Source organism: Hippopotamus amphibius, chromosome 8 (assembly GCF_030028045.1).
Source record: "Hippopotamus amphibius kiboko isolate mHipAmp2 chromosome 8, mHipAmp2.hap2, whole genome shotgun sequence".
Classification (NCBI taxonomy): domain Eukaryota; kingdom Metazoa; phylum Chordata; class Mammalia; order Artiodactyla; family Hippopotamidae; genus Hippopotamus; species Hippopotamus amphibius.
The window spans coordinates 117,812,160-117,830,687 of record NC_080193.1 but is presented as its reverse complement, the minus strand read 5'-3'; the positions used below and the strand labels follow the sequence as shown (position 1 = coordinate 117,830,687).

At 32.8% G+C, this 18,528-nt stretch overlaps 1 protein-coding gene across 1 annotated transcript in view; it reads left to right on the top strand.

Annotated features, from left to right (window-relative positions):
• Positions 1–18,528, top strand: part of ZNF804A (zinc finger protein 804A) — a 272,636-nt gene that overhangs the window by 217,200 nt on the left and 36,908 nt on the right. The window contains exon 2 of the mRNA XM_057745851.1: positions 4,531–4,674. Within this exon, the coding sequence (XP_057601834.1) occupies positions 4,531–4,674 (144 nt within the window). The remainder of the gene's footprint in view (positions 1–4,530; positions 4,675–18,528) is intronic.

Below are 18,528 nucleotides of genomic sequence, written 5' to 3'. Positions count from 1 at the left end.
ATAGTGTATCTCTAGTGCTGCTAGTTTCTATTATATTTGTTTTTTATACACATGCAAAACAAAAAAGGCAATGCTAATATTCTTTATTTATTATTATTTGTTGAGTGTTTCCCAGTGCTGGGCTCTGTTAAAAGCTCTGGGGATATGGTAGTCAACAAAGCAGGTGTGAATCCCTGCCCTCCAAGAGCTCACAGTCCTCGAGGACTTATTTTACTCCATGGCACTGAGTTGTGGTTGACTTTTAAGAGAGGCTGAACATCATTTGATGCCATATGTATGCTAAAGCCAACATAAAATGCATCATTTTGGGAAAGAAAGTTTTCTCCTTTCCAAGTCCCACTTTGGTACTATTTATTTTAAATACAGGGGAGATGGAATGGCCCTATGAGTGTGGATACACCATTAACTTCTGTTTCAATTTGCTGTTCTGCAAAAAGTATTGCACTGCACAGTTGCTAAGGTTACATATTAAGAGATTCTTGACTTTATGACTTTGTAATTTTATGCAGCTTTCCTGAAAATAAGAATTCAAACTTTACTGTTTTTAGATATATGTAAAACGTGACGGGTTTGAATGGCTTGACCGGCTATAAGAAGCTCATCCCTTCTTCTCTCTCTGCCATCATACTGAGTGGGCCATTCAGAAGTTTGTACATAATTGAACAGAATGTGTTTTCCTGATACAGGGGGAAACTTTGGGGTTGGGTACAATATGTGAGCAGCTGTGTTCCTCTTTTATCTTATCCAAATGTATTTCTTATCTTTTGCAGCAGGGTGGCTGTGTTGAATATGTGTATACTGTGCTTTACAATACCATATACAATGGAGAAGGAGAGGGACCAGGGGGCATTGGGCATGTCAGCCTAGCAAGGGCTAATTTTGTCTACATAACTTAAAAAATCTTTTCTTGGCATTGAAAGTCGTGGTTCCTAAGCCCCTTCTCCCCCTTCACACACACAGCAGCTACCCTTTCCTCATCTTCCAGGATCCTCCAGTTTACATACATTTTTTTAAATGTGTAATTAATAGCAGTACCTATAACTCTTTTCCTTTATGACATTCAATAACCAGTCCTTCTATTCTACTAACGTTTTCTAGAACACAGCCATGACTTCTTCCTGAAGTTTATATCAAGTTGAAACTTCTATCCTAAAAATGATTCTTACTGTGAAATTATTTGCAACCTTAAGTTCAACTATGCCATGTTTGTTTTAATATCTTTTTTTAAAATAAACTGATTTCTTTATTTTAAATTTTATTTATTTTTTATTTTTTTTATTTATTGGCTGCATTGCCAATTTTTATTTATTTATTGTTACTGTGAGTGGGCTTTCTGTAGTTGTGGAAAGTGGGGGCTTCTCTTCATTGCAGAGAGCAGGTTTCTTATTGTGGTGGCTTCTCTTGTTATGAGAAGGGTGGGCTTTAGGCACGTGGGCTTCAGTAGTTGCTGTGCATGGGCTCAGTAGTTGTAGCTCACAGACTCGAGACCACAGGCTCAGTAGTTGTGGCGCACAGATTTAGTTGCTCTGTGGCATGTGGGATCTTCCCAGACCAGGGATTGAACCCGTGTCCCTTGCATTGGCAGACAGATTCTTAACCACTGTGCCACCAGGGAAACCCATCTTTTAATATCTTAGAGGAAGACATAGAGATAAAGCAAGAGAGCAAGCACATGCCAAAATATTAACAATGATTTTATTAAAGTGAAGGCCTTACAAGAGTATATTGTCATCTTCTTGTAATGTTTCTATAGTTTTGAACATTTTTCAAAATGTGAGGTTTCTATAGTTTTGAACATTTTTCAAAATTCTGAAAACTAAAATACAATGAGGAATAAAACAAAGAGAGAGAAGACCTGTAGCATAAAGGAGAGTAAGAATCATATCAGATGAGTCCTGTTTTGAACAATCTTAAAATATTAGACAATTGGAGTTATTTGAACACACTGACTAAAATATTTGATGATAGTAAGGAATGATTGTGGGATTTTGTTTGTTTGTTTAGGTCTGATACTGATTTCATGATGATGTTTTTAAAAAGTTCTTCTATTTTAGGGATACATACTGAAAGATTTACAAATAACACTATGAATTTAGGAATGTCCTTAACAATTATCTGAGGCAGAGGAAAGAACATGAGGTAGGAGAGGATGAAATGAAACAAGATTGGCCCTGAGGTGATAATTGTTGAAGCTGACTGATGGGTATGTGGGGGTTATCATATTGTACTCTATTTTGTTTTCTGCTTAAAAATTTGAACATTATGAAGTACTATGGACCAGATTATTTGGATTCAAATATGAGCTGCACATTTATTCATTTTATACCCTTGAACTAGATATTTAAATTTCCGGTGCTTTAGTACTCTCACCTGTGAAATGAAGAAATGTCTAGAATACACATCTCTATTATTTTAATCATGATTGAATGAGTTTATACTTACAAACTCTTAATCAGCGACTGACCGTAAACAAGCACTGAATAAATGTCAGCTATTATTTTTAGATTTGTTTTTCTCTTTCAAATTTAGGCTAAGGCTAATACTTTTGAAGAATGCAATTTGCCTAAGAATCTCAATTTGCTTTACTCAGAATTTTCCCACTTTTGTGGAAAGAAAAATTAGGAAACAATGATTGCTTCTCTGGAGGACTATCAATCTTAGGAAGACAAAAACAAAACAAAACAAAACAACCAAAAAAAAAACCGTTGCATCATAATAAGAAATAACCAACAGTTTAGAAAGGAAGTAGTTAACTGTAGTTATAATTAATGGGGAGATTCAACTAGTTTGCAAAGAAATTGCTATTCAGAAATATTGTTTTGGAAGCTAATTCTGCTTTGAACCAGAGACTGTTGCCATTATAATACAACTCATACTGATTAGAATTTTATCTCTGCTTTGCACACTTTAGCCATGAAATCATAGTACTTAATTTTTGTTTCATTTAAATTGGTTAATCCATAAAGTATTATTTTGAAGATTTTGTAAAAATTCAGTTAGCAGTTTAGATCTATGAGACTCATTTTCATCTCTTTAAACTAACTTTTTTTAAAAACATATTGCATGCAACCAAAAAGAATAATGGGGAGTATTTCATAAATCTGCTGAGAAAAGGTAAATTATTCGCCTTGACAACTCATATATGAACTATTGGAATGACTTTGCAGTTAATCACCTCTTGCTATACAGTTGATAAAACTAATCAAACATAACGACAAATCACTGTCTTTAAAGTGAGAAAGAGGGCTATGTATTTTAGGATTATGGCAAATGCATTATGCATTACTACAAGGTATACTACAAGTTATACATATGATGATATACATTATGATATATTGTGTACACATATAGCACAATAAAGTAAGAAAAGTATTAATCATTCATTAAATTATAGTTAGTAAACCACTTTCAAATTTTGTAGAAGCAATTTAAATATTCAAACTATGAGTTCCTTCCAGCCGGTGTATTTAGTGAGAGGATGATTGCCATTGACATAGAGAAGACTTTCGTTTCATCTCCACATCCTAGTGCCTGAACGAGTGAGTGTCTTACAGTGGCACATAAGAGGCCTGAATGTGTAGTTAATTTGAATTTTAAAGAAGTAGAGCATGAGACAATCTGTAAATTAGAAACATAATATATTCTATGGTAGGGATTGAAGTTTAGGTCTTCTTTATATCAGCCTTTCAGTGAAAGACTTGGACAGTGTTTCAGCATGTAATATATATTCATGTCTGGCAACATCAACATTTAAGGAAGCATGAAATACCAAGTAAATTTAAATTTAAGAAAACCTAAGAGCTACAAACATTTTGCTATTGTATGCTTTGTAAATGAAAGCTAGTGATAACTCACTGCATTTTTTCATCTTTTCAGGAGTTTGATTGTCTAGTCATCTTTATTTACTATCAGCATGATGAAAGCAATCTATTATACAGTTTAATTCTATTCAGTTTAGGTAAATAACTTTCAGAAAAGAATCTCATTTTCCAAAGACTAGAGAATTTTTTTAAGTTCAACCTAAATTGGTATGGGTCAAGATGAAAACATTAGTCAAATGAAAGTGACTTTGGATGAGTAAGTTGCAAACAAGCAAACAAAAATACCAGTCCTGAATATTTGCACACCCATAGGGACCTCTTCATAAAGGACATATTTTAGATGTTGTTCAGTGTTTAGAAGTTTTATGTTAGCTAAGCAATTGCCAGAAATCAACAGCTATATGAGTTTCACTTTTTTTTTCTATGCTAATATAGCATAGGAACTTCTTTAAGCAAGAGCTTCTATTTCTTTCTGTGATTTGTTTTTCTTCTCCATATTTCTAATATTCTTTCCATCATTTGGACTTCTGTTTATATTTAATTTTCTTTAACTGATAATTTCTCCTAAATTGTTTTGCTGGCATTTGCTTTATTTTTCTCTTTCTCTGTTATTTTTAATTCTAATTACTGTACTAAAGTTGTTAACTGTCAGAAGAAAGGAAACTCATAGGAAAACTAATTGCATCCTTCTTGAAATTTTATTTTTCAGGATTATGCTGAGAAGGAGAACACCATAGCAAAAGCTCTGGAAGACCTGAAGGCCAATTTTTACTGTGAGCTCTGTGACAAGCAGTACTATAAGCATCAGGAGTTTGACAATCACATTAATTCATATGACCATGCTCACAAGCAGGTAAGAAAGAGTTGTCAAAAACCACTAATATTGCTGAACTTTTGTAATAATTAGAATTGTGTAGCCCATATGAATATAATATTTTTTCTTTGCTGTGCAATTTTTAAAGACGTCAGTCTGGGGAGATAATTTGATAACTTGCAGTGAAAGACATTTTTTAAAAAGCACCAAAAGTCTGAAACAAATAACCAATAGAAAGAAATATCATTCAGTTGCCTTTTAGTGATTGACAGTAATTTGAAAATTATGTTCTTCAGGTGGTGATCCTCTAAATAATTTCAAATTTATTCATTTTTAAATATGTTAATCAACTAAAGATATTTACCAAATATAAATGAATTTATTCATAGTTCTTTATGGAAGGCATTTTCCATTTAAACTACCATAAACATATGAAAAATTTTGGTGTGGTAAAAACAATCTAGGGTTACTGGTTAAATAAAAATATATATACATGATTTAGCTTATTTTAATATTATTTCATTTCCCTATTGATTGAAAATTCAAGATTGATTTTTTCAACACTCTATGTAAAGATTAGTTTAAAATAGTGACATCAGAAATGACATTAATAATATAGGTTCCATTTCTCTCATATGCTTTACTTACATCAATGCAACTGAATACATTGTTTAGCTTACTTGATATTATACATTACTCTTAGTTGTCATCAACTTAAAATACTTTCCTTTATAGCCATCACTCACAAATATCATCCAAATGTTATTTTGTATTAATAAAAGGTACATTTTCAACCCATAAACTTACAGTAACTTTCCATTAACATTTACCATAAGCATGAAAGAGTAGGGGGAAATGATCACATTAAGTGCTTATGGACTGATGACATGTATTTTCTTTTGTTGTCATTTCTTCCATTCTCTTATACCAACAAAACTGTGCTTGGGAGGCTGCTGTAGGGAGAACATTAGCCTCCATGTCGCTAATTAATGCAGGCTAAACCTAATGATCTGCCTTTGCCTTTCTTTTCCTGGTAGGAGACCAATGGCACACCAGTTAATGAAAAGGTTTTGATGGAAACATCATTCCTTTTCCTACATAAAAAGACGTTCATATGCATATTGTCATTGCTTGATTTGAATGTTATATCCATCAAGAAATAGTATTGATTTCATTCTGTGGTAACTTGCATTTGTTTTATAAGAAGATTCTGGAATGCTGTTCCTGTTGTGGTAACTCTAAGAAAGTTGTTCTTCTGATTTTCCCTAATATGTTCCTTTATTCCTTACAAGAGTGAAAGATGGAATGTTATTTTATCAGCAAGATATTAAAATGCATTTATAGATTCTTTTTGGCTTCCCTCATGCATAAAACTTTGCTATTAGCAATTAAAAACAAACATGTATGTTTCATGGTGTAAACTAGGTATTTGGAAATGTGTATGTGTGTGTATCTGTGTATTTTAAGAATATCTTACCAGCTACATATTAATATCCTTTGTCAAAGAATGCTTCATTCAACCATAGGTTGTATGGAAGATCAAATTCACTTAAATTATCATGAGGACCTTTCTATTTCCATATTCTAAATGAAGTTAAGATACTATATACTGTACACATATACGCTAAAGGAATTCAGGATAAATTTGGTTTGTTCTTTGGAAGATCCTATCACTTGATACTACTCAGGAGTATCAGGCTCTGGAAACAGACTAAATGGCCATGAATTCTGGTAAATAGCAGAGTCTTAACTCATTAACCTGAGACTATGTTACAGTAGCTGAAAATACTGAAAATCTATATGATCATTGTATCCCCTCCGCACAGGATAGTGGCACATGTTTGAGACTGTCTTCCTAAAGAATGCACTCCCTTTTCTGAACAGAGACCTCATCCCCATGATGGCTAGCTCTGTTTTTTCCACAGGATTCCCAAACCTTGGCCACTTTGAATTAAGTAGAGGGGAGCAAAATTTGGGGGTGGGCAACTCAGATTTTTTTCTCCTGAGAACTGGAATCAAGATAAACAAACAAACAAAAAACAAACCAAAAAATTCTGTCTACCCTCTGATTATGGCTGAACCTCTCACTTGAAAAATGTAATCCTGTGCTGTGGTTAAATGCATTGAAAAGTTGAGAAAGCTGGTTTGCTTTAAGGAGAGGAAAAAACAAACACATAAAAAATGAGATCTATGTGGCCATGTGACAACTGAAGGAAACTTAGTATGGAAATAACAATTTTGATTTTGAATGGCCTTCAGAAAAAAGTGCAGTATTTCCAGTAACTCATATGCAGACCCTTTCCTTGGATCCTGAGAGGTTTTTCAGCTTGCTATTAATAAATGAACTTAAAAGGAAAAATAAATCAAACCCTAGCTTAATACCTATTATTATGTGTGACCTAAAAGACAAAACAAAAATAAACTCTTAGTAAAATATTAACGTATCTCAGTAGCAAAGCAACTGTTTTGGTCTCCTGTAGAAAACACTTACATAAGAAATAATTATACTCAAAGTCCATATAAGTTAACTTTCAGGTAAGAAAACCTACATGTGATTAGGAGACTTCTTGAATGAAATTAAAAAAAGACAAAGAGACCATACACCTGATACATTCTCTCCCTCCAGAGATATGATTCTAAGGGCCACCTGATGCAGAGCAAAAGGGAGAAGGGTTACTGGGGGAATGAACCCTGGTCCTGCCACTACTTGCCTTGGGTAAAATGAGCAAAGGCTCAGTTAACTTGATTATTCTTTCTTAGGAATAAATGAGAGAATGCACATGAATACACTTTGCAAAGTGCAAAAAAATAAAGTTCAATATTTAATTAGTTTTTATTATACTACTTACTAAAATTTTTCCCCTGGAATTTTTGGGACACTGACAGTTTGCCTTTGAGACTTCCTTTATTTAGGTTTTCCCAAAGGATCTACTTTTACTTCAAAAAGGCTAACAGAGTTTGAAACATAAGCAGATAATCTTGACCTCAGAGCTGTTTGGCCAGCCTCTCGTATCTTCGCAGATTCGTGTTATGGCAGAATATGTGTTGCATTTGAATTCTAAGCTTCAAAGAAAAATCTGTTTCTCTCATCCACATGCTCCTTGGATAACTTCAGAATCTCTCTCCTGCTCTTATCACTAAGGCTTGCTAACAGAGAGTTAAAAAGAGGAAGAGGCACAGGTGTATGGAGGTGATCATAGTAATTCACAATTTAGATTTCATTTTTGGAGTATTTTCTTTTCATCTTAAAACTTGAAAGCCTTTGAATTGTAACCTTTTCATGGCAAGGATTGTTTCCTTTATGTCTTCATCCCTCACATCATCTAGTGCAGCATTTGGCACAGTTTACACACCAAATCAATGCTTCCCATGTAAATAAATGTAAAAAGGCTAGAGTCAAATTCCTCTTGAGGCTTTGTAATAAACTGCAGCTTCCAGGTAGGCAAGACTGTCAAAAGAGTAAAATTATTTATTTATAGATTTATACTTAGATGAAACTAATTGTAAGGAAAATATTATTCATGAGGATAAAATGACTGTTATAAGTTGGATAAGTATTTTGAACTCTTCCACATTCATGAGTATTTTTTCTCTGTAGGAGTAATGTTACTGATTATAATGTAGCAACAACTTAAATAGCATATACTATGTGCATTCTTCAAAGTGTTTCCTATGTATAAAGCTTTTTAACATCGATGTACTTTGGATTTGTATTGTGAGTCATTTTTTTTATGTGAGAAAATTATTAAAAGCAAATAACACTTTTAGAACTACCTCAGAGGTTTCACTTTTAGTAGGGTAGCATACAAGATTCTCCAAAGGACTCTTGTACTATAAGACAAATAGATCCTCCACAATACAAATTTTTTTATTGAATTGCTGAGTTTCTAGGAAGGATGATATCTCTAAAGACCTATCCCATCACCATGGGGTGGGGAGGTGCTGAGGAGTGGGAAGCTACTGGCTAAAACCTGGGCATGCGATAATAATAACCCACCAAAATGAAACTGAGTGAAGAGTAAATCCCACTATGAGCTTTGTAGTTTGGAAATGAACCATGGACAGCAGTTGGTAAACTTTGGCTAAGACTTCTGGATTAAAATGAATATTGCCCCTAGTTCTTGACTGAAACATATACAAATTACTCTTGAAAATAAGCAACCTTGATTTAGGTTTTCCACTGAATGTGATTAACAAAATCAGGGATCCTAATCAAAAATCAAAAACTCTAATCAAAATCTCAATACTTTTTAATATTGAACTTCACAAACTGATTACACAACTTATATGTAAGAATGAATACAATCCTAAAAAGTCCACTGAAAGTGGGAAGATTTGTCCTGCTGGATACCAAGACAATTATATGCAGCTGTATTGGTGCAGAGATGCACAGATTGATTAATGGAACAGAGTCTAAAGCTGTGATACAAAAATCCGCTTACATTTGGAAATTTGTTAAATAACAGAAGCAGAAAGCATTTCAGTGGTAAAAAGATACACTTTTCAAAAAGCAGTATGTAATGATTAGTTTTCTATATTTTTTAAAAAAGAGATTGACTCCTTCACACAATAAACAAGCAATATCAATGTCAGATAAACTAAAGAGTTTAAAATAAAAATAAAAATGTAAAAATTTAGAACGGTATCGAGGAAAATATTTTTCTGACCTCAGAGTATTATACAGGCATATATTATATAAGGCATTGAAAGCAACAACGTTGTAGAAAAGATTGGTAAGTTTAACTACATCAAAAATAATATTTTATTACAGGAAATTTTCAATAAAGAAAGTAAAACCACAAGTCAGAAATTGGGTAAATATATTTGTAATATATTTACCAAGAAAGACTTGATATTTGGATCTTATTAAAAATATGAATGCATAAGAAAAGTAAAAACAACCCAGTAGAAAACTGGACCAAAATAAGGGGGAAATTTATAAGAGAAGAAACCCTGAAGGCCCATAAATGTATTACAAATTGGTCAAAAATTAGCACCCATTTGTACCTACCAAATTGGAAAAAATAAGTTTGATGATCTCAGGTGATAATTATGTGTATCAATGGAAAATCTTACAAATGATTCATGAAAGTATGAATTGATTTGGCAACTCAGGAAAACAATCTTACAAATTTATATATTAACATACTGAAACAAAAGCCTCTTAATATCTATGAACAACAAAATTTGAAAATAAATTGTGATGTATTCACACAATGCAAAATTATTCTGTAGTTCAAATAAACTAACTTTAGGTAAATATGACATGAAAGAATCTTAGAAATGTAACATTGATTGAACAAAAAGGTGTGAAAGACTACACACTTCTCATTTTGTCCAGAGAAAAAAACATTTAATGCTATTGTTTTTAAGATTATAAAGATTTGATCTATCTTTCTTTAGGAAATGGAAAATGGTGAACAAAAAACTCAAAATGGTGGTTACTTCAAGGAGTGAAGTAGGGCGATGTGATTCCAAAGGATCAAATGAGTATATGAAATATGTTCTAATTCTTAAACTGGATAATGGGGTCAGGGTTATTAACTTAGTATAATGCTTCATATAATTGCACATGTGAAATACTACAGACTAAATCATTAAAGAAATATAGTCAAACAAATATGTTCTCACTGTCTCTGAAACGGTTCTATCATAGTCATAAAGCCTGTCTTAACTGCAGTGAAGTAGTAATTCAATATTAAATGCAGGATTATAATTGAAGTTATTGTTAGCTTTTCCATGTGCCATTCAAATATTTCACCATCTTTTTAAGAAAGTGCATCTGCCCTATTTGGTAATTTATCAGGATCATCTTGTTTGTTAAACTTCAACCAGTATCAAAATAAAGTTTCCTGGAAAAGATAAAAAAGGTAGAGATACATTTCCATTGCGCCTTCTCTCTTATTATCATTTGACCAGACAAGCCCTTAATATTAATGTAAAATGTGCACAAATTATTTTATCATACTATGTTTTTATAGAATGCTTTATTCAAAAGCCCAGAGAAGCACAGGGTTTTATTAACGTGCATAAAACCTAATTATATGCAGATAAGTGATAGTTTAAATGCAAATCATTATTTTAACCTACATAAACATACAAAGTGATAGTTAATTTATTATTTTAAAAACATAGAAATTAGTTTTTCATAACAGAAAATACACTATTTTAAGGATAGCTATACATCCCAATATCCTAGGACAGTCTCATTTTATATCCATCATCCTGGTTTAAATATTAATAGAGTCCTTATTTAAATAATAAATAATGTGGTTGCAATAGATATGTTTATTGAAAAGCAGCAACATTTTTGGCTACAATTTAGAAAGATGAAAGCTTAAAGGAAATGGCATAGTAAGCCTTTTCCTTCATGTTAGTTGTATATTTACCCAAACTCAGAAATGTCAAAGGGAACTTTCAAAAAAGCCTGAAAAATCACATACTTAGCATATACATTTTTTGCTTGAGGAAACTATATAAATATACATTTGATTGTGTAGCAAATGCACTTAAGAGTCAAGAGACCAGACAGGCTCTATCACGAACTTCTTGTAAGGGCAAAGCTTTTTATCTTTCCCTTCCCAGAGCTCCATTTCCGTGTAATTATACAGAGAGTTTAGACCAGATGACTTCATGGGCCTTTCTGGAGCTAAATTTTAAGGTTAATATATCGTCAAGTAAAACACATAAAAAAGCTTATGTGTTCATCATGAATAGTCATAGGTACTTCATTATCAATTCCACATTTTCTAAGTGAGTCTCATATAAAAAGATTATTAGAATACTTTCCAATGAAGTTGTCATTCTTAATTCTAGTCATTGAGATTTTTTTTTTAAAGTGAGATACTCACTATCAGGTAAAAAGAAAAGATTTTCCTGTAAACCCTTTTACCTGTTCATTTGCCCTGAAACCAAAGCCACACTGTGTCTGTCTTCTCATCTGGCATCCTATGGGCAATTCAGAGTTATTTTCACTGTAAGAGATTTGTCACGCTGATGCTATGAAAAGATAGAAAAGGGAATGATTGCCTTATTGCTGCTGCCCCTCAAACATTTTGATTTTTACTTTAGCAGCTTCAGTGTGGCTGAAATATCTCCCAAAAGGCACTGAAGTGACCTTCACCCAGCAAGTCAAGATTCTGTGCTTTATGGCGTGCTGTTTTGTTCTGCTCCAGAGGAAGTCACTGTCAGGCCAGGTTGTTGGAATTTGCTGTCCTGCAGGGACTTGCAGGGCTATAGAAATGGAGCAGCTTTATTCTCAGATTTGAATGTTTCCTAATCATTTAAGCTTCTGTTCAGTAATGTGATACTTGAGAAAGAAGTCACTTCTTGATATTTGAGTGTAAATTTTCATCTGCAAAATAACATTTAAAGGTTAATAAGAAAATATGAGATACAGGTAAAGCAATTCATGATTCAATCCATTTCAAACATCTTTCCTGGGATTTCACCTGTGGTGTGTATTCAACCTAACTGTACTCTTCTTTTTTTTTTTTAAACTATTTGGAGGATCAGAACAAGGGAAAAACTTAAAATGTCTCCTACAGAGCTTCCCCACTGCCTAAAATGACTGCCCCCCCCAAGAGAAGCACACACATATGTCTTCATCTTCAGCGAACTGTACTTTTTTACATTTCATATTCAAAGCCATGATTTGAATAGAATTAAACTGAAGGTTTTGTCCATTCTTGGGTCTGAGCTAGACTGGATAAAATACTCATTTCTAGTATCTGAACTCATGCCATTGTCCTAAACTTTCCCCAGTGGAACTGAAGTCTCCTTCCCTCCCATCTTCCACCATCTATTAGTTTGACAGCTGTCTGTTGAGTCAATTAATGTAGTTAAAATACTACAACTTTAAGCAAAGGTTTCTGCTCATGTCACCTATATATAATTATGCAAAAAAAGGGTAAAAAAAAGATAGAGAAATGCACATAATATTAGAGAAAGCTTTCATATTTACCTATATTTAAGGATAAAATGAACTATTACATTTAGAAGTCACCAGCTAGTATTTTAAACATAAGTCAGTTTCATTATCTGGATAATTTGTGTAAGAACAAATTATTTCTATATTTGCACAAATAGACAATAATATCTTGTGGACAAATAGAAATAGAGAACAAGAAGAGAGAGGCAAAAAATGTATATATACATGTATATTTGTATATATATGGTTATTATATATATTTCAATTCATCTGCATTCTTCCCTTATCCAGGAATACAGATATTTGCCATCTTGGTTATTTGAGGTTGGTAGCACTATAAGTAATTAAATCTCTATGAACAACTTTGTCAAAGAAGAATTCTGGCAATTTTTAACTCACTGAATTTTTGTAAGATTGATTTCTTTATTGTGCTCACACCTTCTGATAGCAGAACATGGTGATGTTTGCAACCTTATCTCTAAGAAATATTTTCATTTTTGAAATAAATGGCTCTTCTTTTTAATGCATATTTGGGTCATCTCTGCTTTTTCAAGTTGCCAAAATTATGACACCTTTTTTTTTTTTAAATATGGACTTTGGAGAAGGCATAAAATTGGCCAACACAAGTTATTGTGTAACTTTCAGTTCTTCATATGCTGAAATTCTATTTTGTCACTGTAATCATTTTTCTATGGACAGACAACTTCTGAGATGTCATGTATGATTATCATAGTACTGTTATGTAGACCTTACAGTGACTCTACTAGAAATGTTTATTCTAACAGGCTTAAAATAACATAGATTGTCCATGATTGTATCTCAGAATGCTAGCAACTTTCAGATGACCATGACTTGCAAATAGTAGTCACTCTTTTCATATCCCATAAAGCAAGGTTCTAGTCATTATCTCACCATTTTATCCTAAGCACTTAAGTAGATCTTTTCCTTCTAAACCACACAAGGCTAATCATTGGGTATTTTAACACTTTCTTATTTTACAGTATCCCTCCTTCTAATTTCAATATTATCTAATCTGCTTGAAAATAGCACTTTTCCCTAATGATGATATTCTGTTCCTAGTTATAGAGAATGATTTTTTTAACACCTCCTTGTTCTGTGCTACGTGTGGCACCATTGCTTTGCCTTGGTTTCTCTGAGTGTAATCAGTAGTATTCAAAATCTTTTTCTTAGTATGTAGAAAATGGTCTAACGACAATTTAAAAATAGTTGATGCTATGTAAAGATAGTTCAGCATAGAATGTACCTTGGAATATATCCAGATACCTTTATTTAACATTACATTATGATAATTAGTACATAAAAGTAATGCTGAAATTTTCTCTAAGTAAAGCAGAATTTCAAATAAAACTATTCACAGATTCCCCCCAACCTCCACCCTATATCCTACCTCTCATCCCCATCTCCTGCCCAGTTGTTGAATATCAAATCATAAGAAATGTTATCTGTGTGTACAATGGAGAATATATGTAGAACCCATTTTTAGGATCTGGGCTGCTCTGCTCCTAGCCCCACTAGAGCAATCTGTCCTTTTCAAGTCTTCTGTTCAACCTGATTCTCTGCTTTTCCTGTTTGTTGATGTATATTCTAGCATAAGCACCTAAATCCAAAGTGAGGTACACAAATTTTCAAAGGTTAACCTGAACCTGTGCTGTGTTGCTTTAAAGTTGGAACAGCACTGTGTCAGAATCATGGGGTCCAAGCTTCTTACAGGTACTAATAGCTGCCTTATGAAAAGAGATCAATGCCATATATACATGTATAAAACCATTTCAAGATCTGAAAAAATTTCCCATATTTGTTTACCCTAGTAACAAAATGCTTTTTTCCTAACTTTCTTCAAGTGTGTGCATACTTTTAGATAGATGCAATTTTGTATTCTACCACATTTGTATCTTTATATTAATGGTACTGTGTGTTATAGATATTTATGCTGATATGCATAGATTTTTTATACTTAAGTATATATATGCTGTACATCAATTTATACTAAAGGTATGCACACACACAAATAGATCTGTATGTATTTTTTTTTTGATGGGAAAACCATTGTCACTATTATTTAATGTTGCTTCATATTCAATTTCATGCCTAACTAAATACATTGTACCCAGTGGGCACTATAATGCATATAAAATATATTTAATTTAAAAATCTGTCAAAATAAATGTATTAATCCAAAAATCATTTTCTTCACACAGATTTTACCCTTTATGAAACTTTGGTATGATATGGTGCAATACCCCGTCATCTGCACTCCTGTTCAAATTTACCTCAGTGTATTTGTTGCAATTTGCAAGATTCTGTCTATATACTTAGAGACAACTTGCTTGTATTTGTAGGATAAATAAGGATATTAATGGGGAAACAGTTGACACCTCTTATTGATATTCCCCAAGGCAACCAAAGGTAAAGTTCAAATCATCAGCATGATGCTTCCCAACGAGGGAAGCATGAGTCATGTCACAAAATCTGCTAACAAATTCCTCTACACAATATTAAAAATTGCTTTTCTCAGCAGATCAGTGTATTTTTTAATATAAAAATATGTCACTGTTTCTTACATCAACAAATAATGTGTGCTAAAAGCTTAAGTGGCATGTCTGATAAAAAGATATGCTAGATGTTAACCCCAACTTTATTTTCACCCCAAATATTTCTGTGGGCTACAGAAGCTCTTTTGCCCTTGAATTCTAGGAAGCATTATCAATGTTGCAATCCAAATGTGATTCGCATAAGGGGAAAGATAAAGAAAAAAATATGGCATTGTGTCAAAAAGTATCAAGACAAAATATTTTAAAGAAAATACCTCACAGTATTTATTTAGCTTATCGTTGGCCACAATGTTTTTATAGAGTTAAGACAAAGAAGTATAGCAAACAAAATTAGCAAAATTTTATTTTGGGAGTGTCATACATAAATTAACATATGCCTGTGTATGTGTATATAGATATGGACATCTGTTACCTTCTTTCACTCAAAAAGTAAAATCATGACCATCATAAGATATAAAATGGTGTTTTTAAACACTTTATTCAGCTCATTAATTAAGAAAGCAATGAGAAACTAAGACTGATTCAAAGGGTCATTTAAAGTACAACTATATAGTTTCTCTATGTAGTTAAATGCTATATAGTCAAGAATGCGGATACTAATATTTTAATCCATCTAAACTGGTTTATACCCTGTAGGACAATAAAATGTAATATTTTGGGTTAGCTTTTCTAAAGGACAAAAATCAGTTGTATGTCTATTGGGTAAAATATATTTTCATTTAAATGGACAATAATAATTGATATTACTCTCCATTTCCTACAATTTAACTTCCTGAGTTCTAAAATAGCCTTATCAATGGAAACAAAAACAAAGATGACCACCCTTGTAGCTACATCAGATTATTCCTGGAATTTTCCCTAGATAATGACCAGCATTTAACTGAAATACTGTACACTCTTTTGACTATTCCCAAGTTTTGGAAATTATAACTTTGAGTGTAAGAATGACATTAACACCCACATTATAGGCTTTTCAAGTAATTGAAGGAAAAATTTACTGTGAGTTTTTACAATGCTCCTCACTCATGGTATGTGTAGTGTCTCTCGAATCAGTAGTAATATTATATCACAAAGCCCCAGCGTAGTGAACACTTCTTTTTGAAACTGAGCTTTTATAATTTTACAATGTGACAACTATTAAGGGAATTGTCTTTTCTTGTTCTTTCATATAATAACAATAATATTAAGACTGTCATTAAGTGACAAGAGAGAAGGAAATATTGTTTATATAGGATTTTAATTTCTTGCTATACATACAATGCATGTGTCCAATAAGTTCATTGTAATTGTATTGATTATATGAATTTCCTGAAATGATAAAAGTAACTGGCAAGGGGAAAAAAGGAATTATGCGATGATTTAATCATAAGTGGTTCAGATTGTAAGTGTATACACACATGAGCAACTAATCTAGGCAAATACCAATAGTGAAAAAGAAAAGATTTTTCTTTCATAGGACTTAATTTTGGTGAGTCAATAAGCAGACTCAAAACTCAATATTTAAGTTTAGATATTTACATCTTGGAAGAAAAATAAAAAGAAGCTAAATGAGAGGCCGCTGTTATTTTAGAAAAGAAAATGAGTAAAGACCTCTGTGAGGAGGTGGCTGTTAAGCAGAAATTTAAAGTGAGTGAACATGTGATAGAGATATCTGTAGGAATACTTCCCAAAACACTGGGGCGGGATTGTGTTTGGGTTCTTTCAAGAAAAAAGGAAGCTATGTGACTGGCAAAAAGTGTAAACTAAGGAAATCTATAGGAGATGAATTTGTAAAAGATGCTTAGGGCCAGATTGGGTAAATTTTGGTAGGCCATTTGCAGCTACATGGATGGACCTAGAGACTGTCATAGTCAGTGAAGTAAGTCAGACAAAGAAAGACAAATGAACTTATTTACAAAACAGAAATAGAGTCACAGATGGAGAAAACAAACTTATGGTTACCAAGGGGGGAAGTGGGGGAGGGATAAATTTGGAGATTGGGATTGACATATATACACTACTATGTATAAAATAGATAACTAACAAGAACCTATGTATAGCACAGGGAACTCTATTCAATACTCTGCAATGACCTATATGGGAAAGGAATTTAAATGAGTGGATCTATGTATATGTATAAGTGATCACTTTGTTGTATAGCAGAAGTTAACACAACATTGTAAATCAACTATATGCCAACAAAAATTAATTGAAAAACAAAGAAAAAAATTTTGGTAGGCCATAGTATAGATTATGGGGTTTATTCTAAATGCTGTAGGATAATGAAAAGGTTTCCATCTGGAAAGTCAGATCACGTGATTTGCTTTAAAAAAAAAAAACACTTGGTATTATGTATAAAATAAACTGGGAAGATGAAAGTAAAAAGCGGTAGAAAGGAAACCAGTGGGAGGCTAATGCTGCAATTCAGGGTACAGGTGACAGTTGCCTGAGTTAGGGAATAATGGTACTCATGGTGAGAAGTGGTCAGAATCTGAATATTTGAATGGCATGGAAATGCTAACAGATATGCTGATGGATTAGATTTTGGGTGTAAAAGAAAGAAAGAGCTCAAGAAAAGCTTCAAGATTCTTGTGAGAGCATTTAAATGAATGGTACTGAATAAACCTGACCAAAAAAAAAAAAAAATGTTTGTAAGGTAAGAGTCAGGCATTTCATTGTGGACATGTCAGGTACGAGATGCCTCCTAAGCATCTAAAAGGAGATGATGATTATGTAGTTAGACATGGTAATCTGGAGTTTAAAACTATAAAACTGATGATTATATAGGGAATAAATAGAGATAGGGATGAGATGTGGTAAGAGGAATGAGCCCTTAGTGCATATTTAGAAGTTGAGAAAGTGAAGAGACCTAGCTTTAGGGCTTGAACAAATGTGGCAATGAGGCCAAAGGGAAATAAGACAGTCAAGGAGTAGAGATGAACAATTGCATCAAAGAGAGATGATTACTTGAATTTGGATTTGGAAATGTGGAAAACTTGACAAGAGATGTTTTGTGGAATGGTTGAATACAATAGGTTTAAGTAGGAATATATAAAAGAAAGTAAGTTAACTTTCTGCTTTTCAGAAGCAAATGCTTCTTAGAACTGAATGGCATGGAGAATATATTAGCAGTAAAGAGATAATGAAGGCACATAGAGCTTTTATAAGCTTCAGTGCAGTTTTAGACTTCACTATCCTTGGATAGAGTAAAATAAGCCATTTTTTGAGTTGTATGTCTATCTGACACACAATTCCTGATGTCTATAAGTCATTCTCTTCTGTAGGAGACTGCCTATTGTTAATGTTTTTTTCCTTGGACTCTATTTTCAGGAAAAGGATCCATTTTCTGTCTCTAATTTCAAGGTGTTTTCCCATGTTCTTTGTACCTAGAATCTAGGATACTGAAACTAA